This window comes from Aquarana catesbeiana, linkage group LG03, assembly GCF_042186555.1.
Source record: "Aquarana catesbeiana isolate 2022-GZ linkage group LG03, ASM4218655v1, whole genome shotgun sequence".
NCBI classification, from domain to species: Eukaryota; Metazoa; Chordata; class Amphibia; order Anura; family Ranidae; genus Aquarana; species Aquarana catesbeiana.
The window spans coordinates 702,731,678-702,751,359 of record NC_133326.1 but is presented as its reverse complement, the minus strand read 5'-3'; the positions used below and the strand labels follow the sequence as shown (position 1 = coordinate 702,751,359).

The 19,682-nt window shown below is 42.4% G+C and overlaps 1 protein-coding gene across 1 annotated transcript in view; it reads right to left on the bottom strand.

Moving 5' to 3' along the window:
- LOC141133606 (alpha-2,8-sialyltransferase 8E-like) overlaps positions 1–19,682 on the bottom strand; it is an 88,429-nt gene that overhangs the window by 48,895 nt on the left and 19,852 nt on the right. The window contains exons 3-4 of the mRNA XM_073623083.1: positions 16,057–16,143; positions 4,523–4,664 (exon numbers count right to left, since the gene is read on the bottom strand). Coding sequence (XP_073479184.1) covers positions 4,523–4,664; positions 16,057–16,143 — 229 coding nt within the window. The remainder of the gene's footprint in view (positions 1–4,522; positions 4,665–16,056; positions 16,144–19,682) is intronic.

Below are 19,682 nucleotides of genomic sequence, written 5' to 3'. Positions count from 1 at the left end.
GATATGGACTGACATCACTACCGGAACTTATACATTTAAGAGACGCTATGTTCTGGCTTCTCTTATAGCTAGCTATACTCGGCGTGTGCCGCCACTAAATCCTTTGATCCAACACGTTCAAGGTAACTATTCTATCCATGTATGCCTACATTCTACAGCCTATTACTGCATGTACACTGATCAGAGATATCCTCTGATTCTGCCTATAACATGCAGGAGCATGCTCATTATTATCCTTCCTACAGGCACCTGTCAGGAAATACACCAGCATTAACGTTCTATCTGGGATGCCCTAGACTGATCCAGCTTACACCTGGCCATATCCGATGAGATTTTTACCCCTGTCACAAACTTATTGCTGTTTTTTTTTTTTGCCGGATTTGGCTGCTTGTTGGGTGAGATAAATACCATTATACTTATTTAATTTGCTTTTCCACATTCCCTTCCTTTTTTGAACTTAAAGTGGTGTTCCGGCGGAAATGATACTTTTATATACACAAGCTTAATGTATTCTAGTAAAGTGAGTCTGTAAACTAAGGTCTGTTTTGTTAGTTTATAGCAGTAGTTTGTTATTTTATAAACTTACAGCAGGCCGTGGCCATCTTAAGTCTGGGCATCTGAAGCCAGACTGTATTTCTTCCTGGATCTCATCCTTGCAGATCTCGCACATGCCCAGTGCAGCACAAGCAGTGTAATAGGTTTCAGGTCAGGTTTCCATAGCAACAGCAGTGTCAGAGGAAGTTGCCGCCCCTTCCCAGAAGGCATTGCAAACAGGAAATGATGCGATGGGCCATGGCCAGGGAGGAGGAAGTGAAAAATGAATACAGCAGATATACAGTAGGTGCTGAGAAAAAAAATTTAAAAATATCCAATTTGTTTACAGTGCACAGTTTAGTGAGGGATGCTGAAGAGTTGTAAAAGTGGGTGGAACTCCACTTTAATCATATGGCTATGAATGTATATATATATATATATATATATATATATATATATATATTTCTATATCTCGTACCATTCAAATCTGGGGACCCTCTTTTATGGACGTACATTGAAGTTGAGAACAGCACAGCCCACCTAATTTATTTTATTACTTTATCTTTTTTCTTTTTTTGTCTTTTCCTTGTGGGAAAAGTAAAGATTTGGCTATCTTGTTTATTATTAATTTCTGACAACTATATACTGACAAACCGACTTTCATCGGTTCAACCATTCAAATATATATCTGCCCCCACAGCCCCCATATTGCACATTTCTGTCTCTCTCTCTCCCCCCCCCCCCTCCTTTTTTTTTCCCACTCCCCCCCCCCCCCCCCCTTTTTCCTTCACCCTTTCCTCTTTCCAATGCTCTCTTTTTTTTCCTCTTCTCCTTTCTCTTTTCCTTTTTTTCTTCCCTTTTTCTTGTCTTTACCCTCTTCCCTTGTCTTTCCTCCTTATTGTCTTTTTCTTTTCCCTTCTTCCATACTCTCTCTTTCCATCAACTCTCCCCTCTATACTTCTGCTTTCTACTAGAGGTCCTTAGCTATGGCATGGAGACATGTTTTTCAATTATGGCACTTCACAGGGGTGGTAATATCATATTTTTCATATAGATATAGATGTAAAAAAATGTTTTAATGTAAAGTGCATTGTACTTAGACCCCTTTCACACTGGGGTGTTTTTCAGGCGCTTTACCATTTAAAAAAGCGCTTGAAAGAAGCCTCATCTGCAATCCCAATGTGAAAGCCCGAGCCCTTTCACACTGCCAACGCCCGAAAAACGCTGGTAAAGCACCGCTTAAGACCCTTTTCACACTGGGGCGTTTTTGGGGCGTTTTTCAGGCGTTTTTCGGGCGCTGGCAGTGTGAAAGGGCTCGGGCCATCGGCGCACCCAGCCCAGTGGCAAAAACACGAAAGTGCTGCAAAGAAGCTGCTGGCAGGACTTTTTTTGATGCCCTGCCAGTACAGCGCCCCAGTGTGAAAGCACTCGGGCTTTCACATTGGAATTGCAGATGAGGCTTCTTTCAGGCGCTTTACAGGCTTTTTACGCTAAAGCGCCTGAAAAACGCCTGAAAAACGCCCGAGTGTGAAAGGGGTCTAATGTTTATTCTTTCGTTTATAGAATATGCCAAAGCTCCTGAGGAAGTGTTACTAAACGCGTAACATGTAGAGCAACTTGAGCAATTTTTTTACACTGTCCTCTTTGAAACCTGTTACAATTGAACAAGTAAAATGATCGAATACCCTGTCTAGAGATATATATAATATGTAGAGAGTGTATGTAAATTGCTCTCAGGTATATAATTTATGTGAATCTATGTAAGTCAATGTACATGTTTTTAACAACTTTTGTAATAAATATCCCAATTCTCTTTTTTCATTTTTTTGTGTTATGCCTATAAAGTCCATCATTCCTACCACCTTCTAATAAATTCCGATATCGGGACGTGGCACTTGACTAGGCATCATATCCACAGCGCCACTTTGTGGTGATACGAATTCTTTTTGAAATTTTCACCTCTTCGACCAGCTGTGTGAGCTGCCTGATCATTTGAAGGACTCGCCGGTAAGAACGGTAAGCCCGAGAATCACTGGTCATTAGATGGAGCTGAGGAACATAAGGAACACATATGCCTTTGTAATATTACTATTTAAATACGAACTGCAGTCTGCTCACATAATTTGTTATAAAAACATCTTTGCCATTCTGAAGCTTCCCTCCAACCACTTTGCATATTATTTTATATATACTGTGATTCTGTACTTGCCAAACATGCTGCAGAAATCTCCCTCCACTGAGTTTGGCTGCATTCATTTTAACTGTGGGCATCTGGAGCTGCTGCCTGTTCACTTCCTGGATTTACACAGACACACAGATGCACACCTCCAGCTCTGCAGCTCTCATTGACCCTCGTATGACTCATTCCTCTCCCTTCCTGGCAAACTCTCACGAGAGTGAGAGAGAGAGCTGTGCATGATGTCATAATCCTAGGCTAATGTCCAAACAAGAAACAGGAAGTGGGCTGTATAAAGGTATTTACTGGCAGAAAAGAAAAGGTTTTACTATCCAAAGTTAAAACAACAAAAGCAGAAGATTTAATAGATGGAAAGATGAAACAATGACTGAAGCTCCGCTTTAACAGTTCTGTAGAGGGAATTAGCAAATAAATGTAACTATTGGTTACATTTTTTACATGTACTCATTTCCTCTAATATTGTTTAGAAATTGCTAAACTGTATCTCTTGTTACAAAGACATAATATCTAGGTTTTGCAGCTCCATCTAGTGGCCATAATAGAGTATTATCCTTCTGCCTATAATAAAAACAAAATGTTTAAAAAGAGAGAAAAAAAAAAAGCCCAAAGAGTGTTTGTTTTTGCATAATGTCCACAAAAGGAACATTTGTAATGATTCGCTGGGAGAATGGCTATGCCTATTTTTTTTTTTTTTTTATATAAATAGACCCCTAAACCCCACACTTTCTGCATCAGCCAATAACCAACATGGTACAGTGTTCTACATTACTCTATTAGAGGGGTCTCCAAACTTTCTAAACAAAGGGCCAGTTTACCGTCCTTCACACTTTAGAGGGAGGGGGAAACTGTGGCTGGTGGGATTAGAAAATGCCCTGCCATCAATGGGAGTAAGCAATACCCCATAATTGGCGTCATTTAAGGAATAGTGCCTCATTGTTTGTATCAGTGGAAGGATTAGTGCCCCCTCACTAGTATTAGTGGAAGGGATAGTGCCCCATTGTTGGGGTCAGTGGGAAGAATGGTGCCCCATCATTGGTATCAGTGGAAGGAATAGTACCCCATCATTGGTGTCAGTGGGAAGAATAGTTCCCCGTTATTGGTATCAGAATAGGGCCCCATTGTTGATGTCAGTGGGAGGAATAGTGCCCAATTTTGGTGTCAGTGGAAGGAATAGTGCCCCATTATTGGTGTCAGTGGAAGGAATGGTGCCACATTATTGGTGTCAGTGGGAGGAATAGTGCCACATCATTGGTATCAGTGGAAGGAATAGTGCCCCATCATTGGTACCAGTGGGAAGAATAGTGCCCAATTTTGGTGTCATTGGAAGAAATAGTTCTCCATTATTGGTATTAGTGGAAGCAATAGTTCCCCATTATTTGTATCAGTGGTTGGAATGATGTCACATTGTTGGCATCAGTGGGTGTAATGATGTCACATTGTTGGTACCAGTGGGTGGAATGGTGGCACATTGTTGGTACCAGTGGGTGGAATGGTGGCACATTGTTGGTACCAGTGGGTGGAATGGTGGCACATTGTTGGTACCAGTGGGTGGAATGGTGGCACATTGTTGGTACCAGTGGGTGGAATGGTGGCACATTGTTGGTACCAGTGGGTGGAATGGTGTCACATTGTTGGTACCAGTGGGTGGAATGGTGGCACATTGTTGGTACCAGTGGGTGGAATGGTGGCACATTGTTGGTACCAGTGGGTGGAATGGTGGCACATTGTTGGTATCAGTGGGTGGAATGGTGCCACATCTGCACAAAATGTAGGTTTTTGGCTGGAGCTCACCTTTGGAAACAAGCTGTAAAGGCTCGCTGTGACGTTTTTGCTTCCTTTATCTCCATCATAGTGAATTGTATGTCCAATAGGAGTGTTCTCCTGCGTCACGATCATCGAATAGGAGGCATTGCAGCATTTCTGAAACTTCTCCCTGAGCAATGAACATGAATTCATAAAAGTCATTATCTAACCCCTTGATTGATGACATTCACTTTTGCAATTTAAAAAAAAAATAAATATAAAATTCTAACTATTTAAAATAGAATGAAATATTTGTTTTTACCTTTTTTTTTCATCCTTTGTTGCATTTCTGTGCTGCTGATCCCCTGCTGCCGCTTTGCCGCCTTGCCCGCTTAATGGGTATTGACTTGGCCACCTCTTGTCCTAAAAGCCTATGTTACTGAGTGACAATGCAGGAGACCAGGGCAAATCATTGTCACCCCATACATACCAGGAAGTCCCTTTGTGGCAGGATCACCAGGTTTATGGAAAGTGCAACTCTGGGGAAAATCTCTGCTATGCATGGTGGGTGTCTTTTGTTGGTTGGAACAGAGGAAGGTCAAGGAAAATGCATTGATCCTGCCTCCAAGGAACAAACCCAGAAACAACGTGTATTACTTCACTTCCAGGCTCAGGGCTGTCCTTACCCCATTGCTGTGGTCGGGGAAGCGGCTAATGCAGCACGATCTCTGCTTTATTAGCTTCATTCATTAACTACTTGCCCTCCGGAAGATTTACCCCCTTTCCTGACCTTCCTGAAAACTGTTAAATCAATTTAAAGCTCCACCCCTTACCTTCATAGACATAATTACCAAAAGTATTGGGACGCCTGGCTTTACACACACATGAACTTTTTTTTTTTTTTTTTTTTAAACAATAGATTTTTATTGGTATATTTGCAAAATATACAAAATTCAGAATGCAAGTAGATTACACATTTCACACATGTACAACTTGTTCGACATTCAGGAACTTATTACTTTAAAAGCGTAAAACAGCTTAACTGGTAAGGGTACTAAGAAATATTCTCATTGGATCATTGTGCAATTCTCGAGTCTGTCACCCCTTGTGGGTACATACTGTAAACAGACTTTCTGCATAGATTTTCAAAGTTAGCCCTGAGAGGACCCTACTGAGGGTCCACTCAAACATATTAGCATATAAGTTCCTTGTAAGCTTGTTGTTAACCAATAGTACTAATAGACTTAGATTGACTAATATACATTTGTTAGACTTTCTCAGTTTCTCAATATGAGGTAAACCGTGTTTTATTGCTATGGTGTGTGCTAACCATAATACCATTTCCTATTTGACCATACTCAACATTGTATTGTACCACTAGACATTAGGTGGTTATGTTTCAGTAGTGGAGAAGCTGGAATAACTGTCATCCATGTGAGGAGGCATATTTAGAGGAACTCCAAGCTTCCCAATGTTTGTGGAAACTCGGGGTTCTCCTTTCTGTATATGCTAGCATTTTTTCCATAGTGAATTGAGCGTTCACTCTAGAAACGATTTCTGCAAGCTCGGGAGGTGCTGAAGAACGTCATACTTTGGCTATCGCTATACGTGCGGCAAATAAAACATGTGTTACAACTCTTCTCATCAAGGGAGGATAGTTTTCGATACCTAGGCTCAGAAGAGCAAGAGCAGGGCTAATGTCACAGTCAGAGCTGGTGATAATTATAAGTAGTTTCTGTATTTTTTGCCAGAAAGGTTTTATAATTGCACAGTTCCAGAATATATGGAGGATATTGCCAATAGCTTGACAGTTTCTCCAACAAAGAGGTGTGTTACTAGGATTCATTTTGTTTAGTCTATACGGAGTTATGTACCATCTATGTAAGAGTTTTTGTGCATTGTCCCAGTGATCTACACATGCTGAAGAGTTATGATTGTATTTTATCGCTTCATGCCATTGGGACAAAGAGAATTCTTTTTGTAACTCAAATTCCCATTTTACCATACTGGGGGTTTTGGATTGCAAGTAGAGGGGGGTGGTGAATTTGTAAAAGAGCGATATTCCCTTCCTAGTATTGGAGGTTTTGCTTAAAAGGAAGTCCCACAGAATCTGTGGTATAGTTATCTGTCGTGGTGTGTTTTTGCCTTTGTAGTGCTGTATTTGATATGTTCTATATCTATCTATCGCATTTTGATGTGGTGGAGAAGGTGTGGTGAAGTTGTATCCCGAGGATTTCCATGTTTGGACTGAGAAGTTTGGGATTAGGTGTTCGTAGGATGCTAGTGGTATATTTATTTTTTTAATTGGGGTGTCTGTAAGGTGATTATGCACTAAGGAGGACCAGGCATCTATTGTTGCTTGTATAGTTAAGTAAGGTGGGGTTTTTGGTCTGTAGTGTATACATGCTGCTGTAGCCAACGCTGGGAGGTCATGGCCTGGTGTTACTGTGCGTTCAATATCTGACCAGCGGTTATCTGTTTGGCAGGAGAACCAGCATTTCATTTGATCCAGTATTGCAGCTTTATAGTATGTCTGTGCATTAGGTAGTCCTACCCCCCCTAGATGTTTAGGTTTATATAGGTGGGCCAGTGCTATTCTGGGTTTTTTCCCCCCCCATATGTACGTTTTCAGGCATTTCTCCAATTGTGTAAAAAATTTCTGGGGGATTGGTATGGGTAATGATCTAAAATAGTATAGTAGTTTTGGTAATATTTGCATTTGGTATGCAGCTATCCTCCCCAACCAGGAAAGATGTAGTTTGTTAATTTGAAGTAATTCCTCTTCTATTTTGATTAGTAATGGAGGGAAGTTTTGTGAATATATTTTGGAGGAAGTGGAAGTTAGCTGCACACCAAGATAAGTGATGGAAGGGGGGTCCCAATTGCAGGGAAAAATACTTTTTAAACTTGTTTTGGTATTATTTGGTATATGGAAAGAAAGTGCATAGCTTTTGGTTGTATTAACTTTGTAAAAGGAGACTTTCCCAAATGTATGTAACAGTGTTTTGACAATGGGTAAAGAAGTTGCTGGGTTTGATAGAGAAAGGATTATGTCGTCAGCAAACAGACCTATTTTATGGCTGACAGAACCGACTTTAATGCCTTCTAATTTGTCGTTTGCTCTGATAGACTCTGCTAGCGGTTCTATGACCAGAGAAAAGATAATTGGGGACAATGGGCACCCTTGTCGGGTACCGTTGGTTAGTGCAAAGGGATCAGATAGCAAGCTAGAGGTGAAGACTCTTGCAGATGGATCTGAGTACAAAGACATAATTGCTGAATGTATTAGTCCTGATAGGCCAAATTTGAGTAGTGTCCTGGACAGGTATCCCCAATGGACCCTGTCGAAGGCTTTTTCTGCGTCTAGTGCTAAAAAGATGCTGGGCTGCTTGCTTAGTTCTGATATACGCAGGAGGTCAAGCATCCTTCTTGTTCCATCTGGTGCCTGTCTGCCCTTCACAAAGCCTACCTGGTCGAGTCCTATAAGGGAGGGGGTTATTTCCATAAGTCTGTTTGCCAAGATTTTTGCGTATATCTTTAAGTCGGAATTTAGTAGGGAAATAGGCCTGAAGTTTTGTGGGTCTGAAATATCTTTACCAGGTTTAGGGATAGTGATAATGATAGCTTGGAGCATTTCTTTCGGGAAGGCACCATCGGAGGCTGCTATATTGAAAATTTTTACCAGTTCAGGGGCAAGGATGGCAGAGAAAGCCTTGTAATATTCAGCGGAGAACCCGTCTGCTCCTGGTGATTTGTGCATGGGTAGAGATTGAATAACAGATTCAACCTCTGTGAGTGTGATGGGCACATTAATTTTTTGTAGGGAAGTTTTGTCTACCGAGGGGAGATGAACATTCTGTAAGAATTGTTCAATCTCTGTGTCCGAGGGTTGGTAAGTGTTTGGGTCAGTCTTGAGATTGTATAAGGATTCATAATAATCCTTAAAGGCGTTGGCGATATCTTTGGGATTTTGGTATGTTATTTTGGTACTGTGGTGTCTGATATTTTTGAGATTAGACCTTGCCTGTTTCTTTTTAAGCTGGGAGGCTAGGATTTTACCTGCTCTGTTGTTTTAGGAGTAGTAGGAGAGTTTGAGTTTTTTAAAAAAAGTATCATAGTCCGCTCTAATTTCCTGTCTTACTTCTTCTCGACATTCATTGAGATTTTTGAGTATCTCACTTGAGGAGGTAGCAGGATTCTTGTGTTGTGCTTCTAAATCTGCTATCTTCTCAAGTAGTTTTGTCATGCGCTGCGGTTTCTTTTTCTTTTCCCTAGAGGCTACCCGTATAAGGGCGCCTCTAGCGAATGCTTTGTGCGCACACCAGATAGTCATAGGCGAGCAATCTCCATTGTTATTGAAATGAAAGAATTCTGTAAGTTTTGTTGCAATTTCGTCCCTAAGTTTGGGGTGTGGTAAAAGAAATGTGTTGTTACGCCACAATGGTTTGTGGGAGTGTTTGTTGGCATCCACAATCTCAATAGTCACTGGAGCGTGGTCAGACCATGTGATATTGTGGATGTCAGCTTTCATTACATTTTGCAGAGTATACAGGTCGGTGAGGAAGAAATCTATTCTAGAATAGCTCTTATGTACAGCTGAATAAAATGTGTAGTCTCTCTCGGTGGTTCTAAGGCAGCGCCAAGGGTCGTAAAGTCTCTCTTCGTGGCACAGCGAGTCTAGAGAGGGCCGCTTCTTAGAGGCCATCGAGGACACATCTAATTCTGTGTTCATAATCAAATTAAAATCACCACATATTATTAAGTTGCCTTTTTGCACCTTTTTTGCCTTACCTACCACTTTGCGAACAAACCTGAGAGTTCTAACATTAGGTGCATACAAGTTGACTATAGTATACGTCAGTTCTGCGACTACAATCAGAAATCGACCTTGGGGATCAACATGTTCCTGTAAGAGAGAGAAGGTTAGTGTGTCCTTGAAAGCAATCATCACTCCGTTCTTCTTTGTCGTATTCTTGGCCATATATACGTGTGGAAATTTGGGATGTGTACATTTCGGGGAGTTATCACTGGTGAAATGAGTTTCTTGTACGCATAGAATGTCACATTTCTCTTCCAATGCAGACTTCCAGAGGGCTCTTCTCTTGTAGGGGCTATTCAAACCTCTCACATTGTATGACATCAGTTTAAGATTCATTCTTGTGGAAAGTTGCGCAGCAGTGACATCTAGTGGTAATTCCAGGGATTGGAGTGGAGATGTTCGGCATGGTCAAAATGCATGGAATTTGAGAAAGCAATGTCCTCATAGCCTTGTAAGTGAACAGTTTAACTGAACAAACTTGAACTTTTGACAAATAATGAGACGTAGGCCGCAGGTATTGCGGGTAGTAGGTCACGGGAATCATCTCGTAACTAACGTAGGGGGTTCAGTAAGGTAAACCCTTAATCAGCCGAACATCGGGTGGTTGATTGTAAAGAGCAACTTCCTAGAAAGCTGCAAAGCACCATAACTAGCCAGATGACAGTTGTGAGGGGAGAGTACTCACTGAAAGGAAATAGCATCTATTAGTATAGCTTTAGGCAGGTTGCTGCTAAATTTTTTTTAGCTGTACGTTGGTTGTTGCGTCTGGGATAGTGTGATTTAGGGTCCTCAGGTACTGCGTCTGCTGGGAGTAGGCGCCATTTTCGGAGGAGGTCCAGGCCCTTTTCAAGCGATGTTATCGCATGAGATTCATTGTTCATTTCAACCAGAAGTTTAGCAGGGAAACCCCATTTGTAGAGGATCTTATTTTTGCGCAAAATCTTAGTGATGGGTACTAAGTTGTGCCTGGCTGACAGGGTGGCTTGCGACAGGTCTGCATAGAGTGCGATACCAGCATAAGGGTCAGGAAGAGAGGGATGCTGTCTTGCAAATCGCATGAGTTGGTCCTTGATGTGGTAGAAATGAATTCTTGCTATCACATCCCTAGGTATTTGTTCAGGTAGGAAGGATGGTTTTGGCAGTCTGTGTGCCCTGTCAATAGTGATGTCTGCTGGGCTTAGAGAAGGGAGGACAGTCATCATGAGCTTCTGCAGGTAGGTAGTGATCTCTGCGGGTTTGACCGTCTCAGGGATCCCCCTAAATTTGATATTGTTCCGTCTGGCCCGATCTTCCATATCTGCCATTTTGAGGCGCATAGCCCTGATTTCATCTTCTACCTCAAAGTGGCCATCTACCAGTTCATTGTGTGCTAGAGTGAACTCCTCCATTTTATTCTCTACATATTCCACTCTGTTGCTGACAGCTGAGATTTCCCTTTTTGTGTTGTTCATAAACACTGCCATATCAGATTGAAGAGCTCCCCTCAGTGTCTGCAGCATCTCCTTCATTGTAGTGTCAATAATAGGCTGACCTGAGGTAGGGAATGCATCTAGCTGCTCTGCCTGTGTGGATGATTCATCCATTTCATTCCCTGCTGCTCCTGCCTCATCCTCATTTTCCCAAGCCTCCTTTTTTGTTTAACAGGGCTGCAGAATGGGGAGGATGACAAGGGATTGTCATTTAAATGTGACTCACCCGAGGATGGCGTCGGATTGCTGTGTGACTGTGCTGTGGAGCTGGACGAACGGCTCCCGGCGCCATCTTGGATTTTTCGGCCCTCAGCAGGGCGGAAGAATTCTGTTAATTTTCGGGGTGCCTCTCTCTCCTTACGCTTAAACATCGTGCCCGCTGTGTGCCCCTCGCTCTCCTCTCTTAAGTTATATGCTTTGTTGCTGTTTTTGGTGCGCTGTGAGCCGCTGAAATAACCCGGTGTGTCAGAGCTCTCCTCTCACACGTCCATGAGCTCTGGCTGCTGGCTCTGCCCCCCACACATGAACTTTTAAGGCATCCCAGTTTTAGTCCATAGGGTTCAATATTGAGTTGGCCTACCCTTTGCAGCTATAACAGCTTCAACTCTTCTGGGAAGGCTGTCCACAAGGTTTAGGAGTGTGTCTATGGGAATGTTTGACCATTCTTCCAGAAGCACATTTGTGAGGTCAGGCACTGATGTTGGACGAGAAGGCCTGGCTCGCAGTCTCCTCTCTAATTCATCCCAAAGGTTTTCTATCAAGTTGAGGTCAGGACTTTGTGCAGGCCAGTCAGGTTCCTCCACCCCAAACTCGCTCATCCTAGTCTTTATTGACCTATCTGATCCAAAAGGCAGATACCTTTTTCTCAAAGGTACACTAGCAGGCAGACCATTTACATATGCCAATGTTTACTTCCCTAATACTTCACAGATTTCTTTCTGTAAACATATTATAGAAGATCTCAAATGGTTCGCTACAGGATGTATCATCCTAAGAAGTGACTTTAACGTACCCCTGAACCCCTCTGCAGACATCTCAAATGGACACTCAAGTATCAAATATAACACACTTAAATGACTTAAAGAACTACTACGGTCCATGACATTAGTCGATGTCTGGGGAACACTCAGAGGACCGTGACTTCACTACTCTACGGTTCATGTCAAGTACTTACGTATTGAAATCGGAAGAAGTTCTGGACAGCCGCACTCCAGGAAGGTTTTTGCCTTTTATTCAAAAAATGTCATCAAAAATACATGCCAGAATGGACAAAAGAGCTTATGCATTTCACACTACAAACGGTGCTTAATCATAGCTCATTGATTAAGCACTGTTTGTAGTGTGAAACGCGTAAGCTCTTTTATCCGTTCTGCTGTGGCATGTATTTTTGATGAAATTTTTTGAATAAAAGGCAAAAACTTTCCTGGAGTGCAGTCATGTGACCTGCTGTGATTGGTTAAAGTGGTCACATGGTACTGGCAGCAGGCCGGTACAATGGTTAGTCACCAGCTGTGTCCGGTGGACGCAGCCGGTGACAGATCTCGCCGCTGCACAGCCCCCGTGATCTGGCAGGACGTCATATGACATCAATCTGGTTAGAGGAGAGGCCAACCTCGGCTTCATTCTCCCAGTGGCTGGGTGGGAACCGGTTAACAACTGACACCATCGTTTTCTCCAGGGTCCCTGCTTTTAGAAGATGTCTGCTGTTTGGGGGGGGGTTAACTAATCTTCAGGCCTAAAATGTGCATTTTAACCCCTTCCCACATACCGCCTCCTGACTCCTAAAGAGTTCTAAAAGCAGGGAGGCGGAAGGCGGGTATTCCTGTCATGCCACTGGTGTGATTGGCTGTCACAGTGGTCACATGATCGAAAAAAGCTCCCGATTGCAAGTGTGCATTGGGAGCCTACCGATCCCTGATGGCTATCGTGCTGGGAGAACGATTAAGTTGTAAACACAGGCAATATATTACACAGAACTGTCAGGTAGTGTGTGAGTCTGTGTTCACTGGCAGCTATAGGGTGGACCATAAAGGATCAATAACAGGGGGGGGTTTATGAAGGTTTCTTATCATTGACAAACAAGATGGGAAAGGAAAAACTCTGCAGACGTAGGTTCAGCCACTCCTGGGAGAATGAATTTGTTTTACATCCCGTGCTGAACTTACGCATCTCCAGACGTCATCAACTGTTTGAGAAAGGCTAACTTTATGATGGTTTTATGACTTGGGACAGTGCCTGGACAAGGTCATCTAGCACCCACGGCGAAGATGCCAAACTGCCCCCCCCCCCCCCCCCCAGATGTATGAGGATCGTGTGTCAGCAAAAATCCCCCCCCCCAAAAAAAATAAATAGAGCACCAATTGGCATGCTTAGCCTTAAGTATAAAGTCCCTTTGCAAGCCAAAATTCTCCCCAAACAAAAAATTCCCCTGCCTCCCAGGACAAATCTCAGTTGCACTGGTACGTCGCTGCCTGTGTCCGGGTTTAGGGCGCGAGCATGATTGTACACAGAGGAAGTCTGTCTGTCAGCAATCAATGTGTCCAATCAATATTCCAGCGCCCTGTGCTGACAATCAACACAGAGCTCTGTACAGAGGGAACAATCTCACTGTTAAGGATGGGTGAATGTTTTGGCCCGAGCATGAGTTCAGGCCAAACATTCATCTGTTCAGCTGTTCGCCGAACACCTGAATTTGCAGGGTGTTTTCCCCGACGAACACCCTGCAATGCACTGAGCTCTGCACAGTGCATTCTGCGCCCTGATTGGGCAAATCTATGCCCAATCAGGGTGCAGTGTGAGCTGGTTGTTAAGTAGCGATCTTAACAACCGATGAGTCATCAGCTGTCAGTGGGTTTCCCCGCTGACAGCTGAACGATAAAAAAAAAATGGCAGTAAAAAAAAAAAAAAAAAAAAAAAAAAAAAAAAAAAAGAAAGAAAAAAAACGGTGTGGGGACCCCCCCTAGTCCATACCAGGCCCTTGGGGTCTGATATGGATTTGGAGGGGAACCCCATGCCAAAATAAGAAAAAAAAAAAACAACATGGGGTCTCCCCCCAAAATCCATACCAGGCCTTTATAAAGTCATGCAGCTTGGCAGGTCAGGAAAAAGGGGGCGAGCAAGCACCCGCCTTCCTGAAACATACCAGGCCCCAAGCCCTCAACATGGGGGGATGGGTGCTTCGGGGTTGGGGGGCTCTATCCCCCCCACCCCAAAGCACCTTGTCCCCATATTGATGGGGACAAGGGCCTCTTCCCAACAACCCTGGGCAGTGGTTGTCAAGGGTCTGCAGGTGGGGGGCTTATTATAATCTGAAAGTCCCCTTTAACAAGGGGGCCATCAGATCCTGCCCCCCCATGTGGATGGGTATCGGGGACATAGTACCCCTACCCATTCACCAAAAAATATGTAAAAATGTAATAAAGACAAGAGACAGTTTTAGACAATTCCTTTATTAAAAAATAAAAAAAAAATAGTGTCCCTCGATGTAAATCCATCGTCGCCGCCCGCCCGACCCGAAAAATGAAAAAAAAAAAAATGAAAAACTATCCAGTCTCCTGGGAGGCCTTCTGCCATATGCCCACTCTGCGCTTTGACATTTCTTATATAGGCAAGGGGCGGGGCCACCTGGCTACGTCACCCAGTGGCACCACTCCCCTTGCCGTTTTTTATTAATTTTTTTTTTCACTTCCTGGGTCCCGGAAATTGTAACCACGAGTCACTTTAAATGGGATATTTTTTTCTTTAGAAATTTAATTTTTTGCTATAGCATGTTTTATGTGTGCTACAGGTGTGCCACTTTGCAGGCAGACTAAGGGGACCCACCCCCCCCCCCCCCCCAGGCACTATATATAAAGGGATTTTTCATTTTTATTGTTGTACTCTAAAGTATAACTAAAATCAAAACTTTTTTGTTTTAGACAGAGTTGAGATGGATTACACCTGTCAGTTTTTATTGCTGTCTGTGCCCTTGTTAGGGAGATTCATCCGCTCTCTCTTCTCCTCTCTATATTTCCTGTTTACCATTATCATTGAAAGTAAAAGAAAGTCCCAAATTTTGGGTTGTCCCCAAAAAAGTAATAGAGGGGAAATCATCCAATGGGAACACTAGTTCTGGTGACCTGGGGGGTCCCCCAAGAAATTCCCTTAATTGACAGGGATTTCCTCTCATTTCCTGTTTGGCTATGGGACAGGAAGTGAAGGGAAATCTCCGCAATGGGACACAGTTGGCAAAAATATTGGTATTATTGGGAGGAATAGTGCCCCATTATTGGTATTATTTGGAGAAATAGTGCCCCATTATTGGTATTATTTGGAGGAATAGTGCCCCATCATTGGTTTTATTGGGAGGAATAATGCCCCATCATTGGTATTATTGGGAGGAATATTGCACTTAATACACTTATTGTGATTTTTTTTTTTTACCAAAGACATGTAGCAGAATACATTTTGTCCTACATTTATAAAGAAATTAGGTTTTTCTTACATTTTTTTTTATTGGATATGTTTTATAGAAGAAAGTAATAAATATATATATATATTTTTAATGTTCAGTCTTTTTTCATTTGTATAAAAAAAAAAAAAAAAAAAAAAAAAAATTTCAGTGGTGATTAAATACCACCAACAGAAAGCTCTATCTGTGTGAAAAAAATGGTATACATTTCATTTTGGTACAGCTTTGCGTGATTGTGTAATTGCCAGTTAAAGTGCTAAATAGCAAAAAATGGCCTGGTCATGAAGGGGGTAAAACATTCCGGATCTGAGGTGGGTATTTGTATGGATCCAGTTTCCCTTCCGTTTATGACATTGTATGACTCCCTATTCAGAACTTTCAAGGTTAGTAGTGTGCAATGTCTGTACGATTCAACCTGATTCTGGACTTTGTTCAGTCTGCCTTTATTTTATTTTTATTTTTTTATTTTTTTAATATTTTATCGTTTCCTCTGTTATATTTTTTTTGGTTCTTTCTGCTATTGTACAAATTTAACTACCTTGTGCCTTTTATAATATTTCAAAATTAAATAAAAAACAAACAGTCTTAAAAGAAAACAGGCTTTTAAGTTAAAAACATCTTTGCAATGACATTAACATTTCCAAGCTGAGCAAAGAATTTGGGGATTGAGATTACATTTACTTTAAAGGCAGTTTTAAAAGTTTACTGCAATGTGATATTTGCCAACCATTCACCAGCTGTCACATTCGCTTGCCTTTTGTAAATAGGGTGAATGTGATTGGAGAACATTCACTTACAACACACCTATATTCATTTATTTTTTATTCTATTTTTTTTTACTCACTTTAGCAGGTTGCGTTCTGTCAGGTCCTCTCTCCATAGACAACCTTGAAGTGCCTTCACCGTCTCAAAAAAATGTTTCCTTTGAAATCTAAAGCAAAAAGGGAAGAAAGCAAATTGAATATCACCCTAAAACAAGTTAAAAATGAATAATCTCATGATGGGAAAAACTTGGCAATGAGCACATGATAGCAATAAAATCCAACAGAACATTTCTCCTTTTTTACGCAGAAGAAAAACAAGTTTTAGCTGGGATGTAACTTTACATTTCCGGTATAGGGCCAATTTAATTGTCAATTTTTTCATTACTTAAGACAACAAAGAAATACATATAACATTTTTTTAATGGAATACAAGGCTTGCTTTTGGTGAAATTGTCTTGCATAAATTAAAAAACTCAGACAGAGTATATAATTCAGAGTCCCATTTTCTCTAGATTTGCGCCTTCATAGTCATACACAGACAAGACTATACTATAGACTGAACGCCATGTTATATTCACTAGACACTGAATGGCTGAGCAATTTGATTGGCCGTCTCCATTCAGGCCTTTGATATGCTTTAGTCTTTCAGACAGACAACAACCCCCACCCGTGAACAGCTGCAGTCATAAACCGCCCCAATTTGCACTCCCGCATATCAACATCAACAAGTCCCCTTAGATATGTGTAATTAGATTATATTAACAGATACCACCTGAACACCCTTTGAAATGTTAAATTAGGTTTAACACATCAAAGGGTCTTCAGCTGTCCCCTTGCTATGTTAAAATTCAGTTGACTTGGACAATTCAACTGAATTTCTGGTCAACATGGCACTCCAATACAACATTATACATAAATCGGCCAACATATTACAACAGTACAGACCCGGGAACTCAGCACAGGGATGGTGGGAACTCCTCATAATGGGCACAGGTCTACAAACCCAGGAGCTCAGCACAGGGATGTGGGAACCCCTCATAATGGGCACAGCAGGTGTACAGACCCGGGAACTCAGCACAGGGATGGTGGGAACACCTCATAATGGGCCCAGCAGGTGTACAGACCCAGGAACTCAGCACAGGGATGATGGGAGCCACTCATAATTGGCACAGCAGGTGTATAGGCCAGGGAACAGAGCACATAGATCTTACTAATAGAAGCAAACTTTGGGTAGCGCAGGTAATGGTATAGGAACAGTTGTCCCAGCTGTGATTAGACCCCTGTTAATGGGGGTTTCCATAGGACCCCTCTTGCCACATTCAAACAACCACCCTACCACCATAACTTCATCTTGGGTAGGAGTGCATGCAATTGAACAATGTAACTGTCCACCAGACACAGCATATATTGCCAGCTCCCATCTCTCTCCACAGTTACTCAGCTGTTGATGATATCCTGCTCGTCAGTCCAGCCTACTTAAGCCGTCCAGTCCAGAGGAGCTCTGCCTTCGCCTTGGTCAACATCACAAGAGACTATCTCCTGTGTTACTGTTTAAAGACTGGCTTTGCTGACATCCCTTCTGGCTCCATATCCTGCTTGCTGTTCCACTACATTGATCCCTGACTTCTGGCTTGGCTGACTATCTGTTACGGTTACTGAACTTTGGCCAGGTTCTGACTATGTTTGTTCTTTTTACTTTTTTATTAAACAAGTGTGATTTAACTGTATTTCTGTCTTGGTCTGATTTAATGTTTTCTGACAATAATATAATAAATGGGTTTATGTATATAAATATTTTGTTGTGTAAATAATTCCTGTAATGTTTTACAGATTTTCTAGGATCATCACCCCCATCAAGTGGCCATAACATGGTATTTTCTGGAAATGGAGCCCCGAAGTGTTCCTACTAATCTAAAGTTCCATCGTACATTTCTAATCTCTTATAAAAGTCTAATTTGTTGTAAGTAAAACAATTTACATTCTATTATACATTTAAGGCCTTGACTTGTCTTTTACCCACAGTTTGAAACCTTTTTTTGTTCCTCTTTACAGGCCATAGTCATAAAAAAATCTCTTTTACAGCTCATAGTTATGGGTCATTTTTTTACAGCTCATAATTATGGGTCATTTTTTTTTACAGCCTATAGATAGTTATAGATCATTTGGACAGCCCATAGTTTATCAAGCTGAGATTATAGTTTATGTCAAAACCATAAACTTTTTTGTGTTGGGTTTCCCCTTAAAACATACCAGACACAAAGGATTTGTTAAAGAATTAGGGGGGGGTCCACACACCAATTGTTTTTTTTTACAAGGGGTCCCCTTTGACATCCATACCAGGCCCTCATCAAGGAGAAATAATGTATTTTTAAGGGAAACCTCTTTTTTTGTCCTCCCATTAACATCTATACCCAGTGGTGTATCATCCATGTGTGCAATGTGTATGGTGCACATGGGGCCCTAAGGGGGATGGGGCCCTCTGTGTCCCCATGCACTGCACCCATAGAGGAGCTGCTACTGTTCCACCTTCCCTCTTTTCTTACATGCCCCCCACCCCCCATATTACCAATCCCCTGTGGCTCCCCTGTAGCTGCTGGCTTCCCCTCCTCACCTAATATCCCAGCTTTGGGTGCTGCAGGGGAGCCACAGGGGCATTTAACTTCACAAAATGATCCCCCCACTGCATCAACTCCCCCAGTACTGGGTCTTCCCTCTCCAATCCCCAGCATTGCTGGCCAGCATCCCTCCACCCCTCCCACCGGTTTCAGCTACTACAGGGGAGCCTTAGGGGGAATCAAACTGTCAAAATATATTCCCCCTTCAGCTCCAACCTCCCTCCTGTACTGCCCCCTTACTGCAGCACTGATCCTCTGGGCCCCGCCTTGCAGCTCTGCTGGCCGGCTCCCCCTCCCCTCCTCCTGCTGGCTCCAGCTGCTGCAGGAGATGGAAATTGATGTCAAGATGGAGAGTGGGGAGGGCTGGTAAACATGTCATGTTTATCAGCCCCTGCCTGAGTGAACACAGTGAGCGAGCAGTACTGCTCGCTCACTGTGTTAATTCATCACTGTGTTACTAGTTTGCGAATGAATAGGAATCTCTGTACTGAGACTTCTATTCATTCATATGCAATGCAGCTCAGGCTGCAGAGAAAGGTAGTGATGGCTCTATGTCCTTTGTTCCTTTTTCCTTTCTCAAAAAAGAGACATCAGGGGTATGTTTAGATCCCTAAGGTTTCACCAAAGCCCCTCCCCCCGCTTTTTTTAACACTGTAAAAAAAGAAAAAAAAAATTAAACAAAAAACAAACATAGTAGGCTTTGTTCACACGGGGCATACTACAGTGTACCCCCGTGCAAGGCTGTGTTTACCCACACAAGGATGTAAAGGTGTTCCATGCATCCCCATTCAGGTAGTCCCATTGATGCCAATTGGGAAGAAGCTGCACGGACACAGCCGCTGATCACAATTTGACATGCGTGTGGGTGAAGGTGCATGTTCCTGAACTCACACTGTCTGCATTCGGACTGTGCACCGGCATCCACAAGGACATCAGATTGGGAGCAGCGACTGTGTCTGTACAGCCACTGTGTCCCAATTGACATCAATGGGACTTGAAAAAGAAACAAAATCAACCACGCTCTAACATAAATTACACTGGATACAAGGGCGAGTTCAGAGGGTGGTGATAAATGGGGAGGACGCGGAATG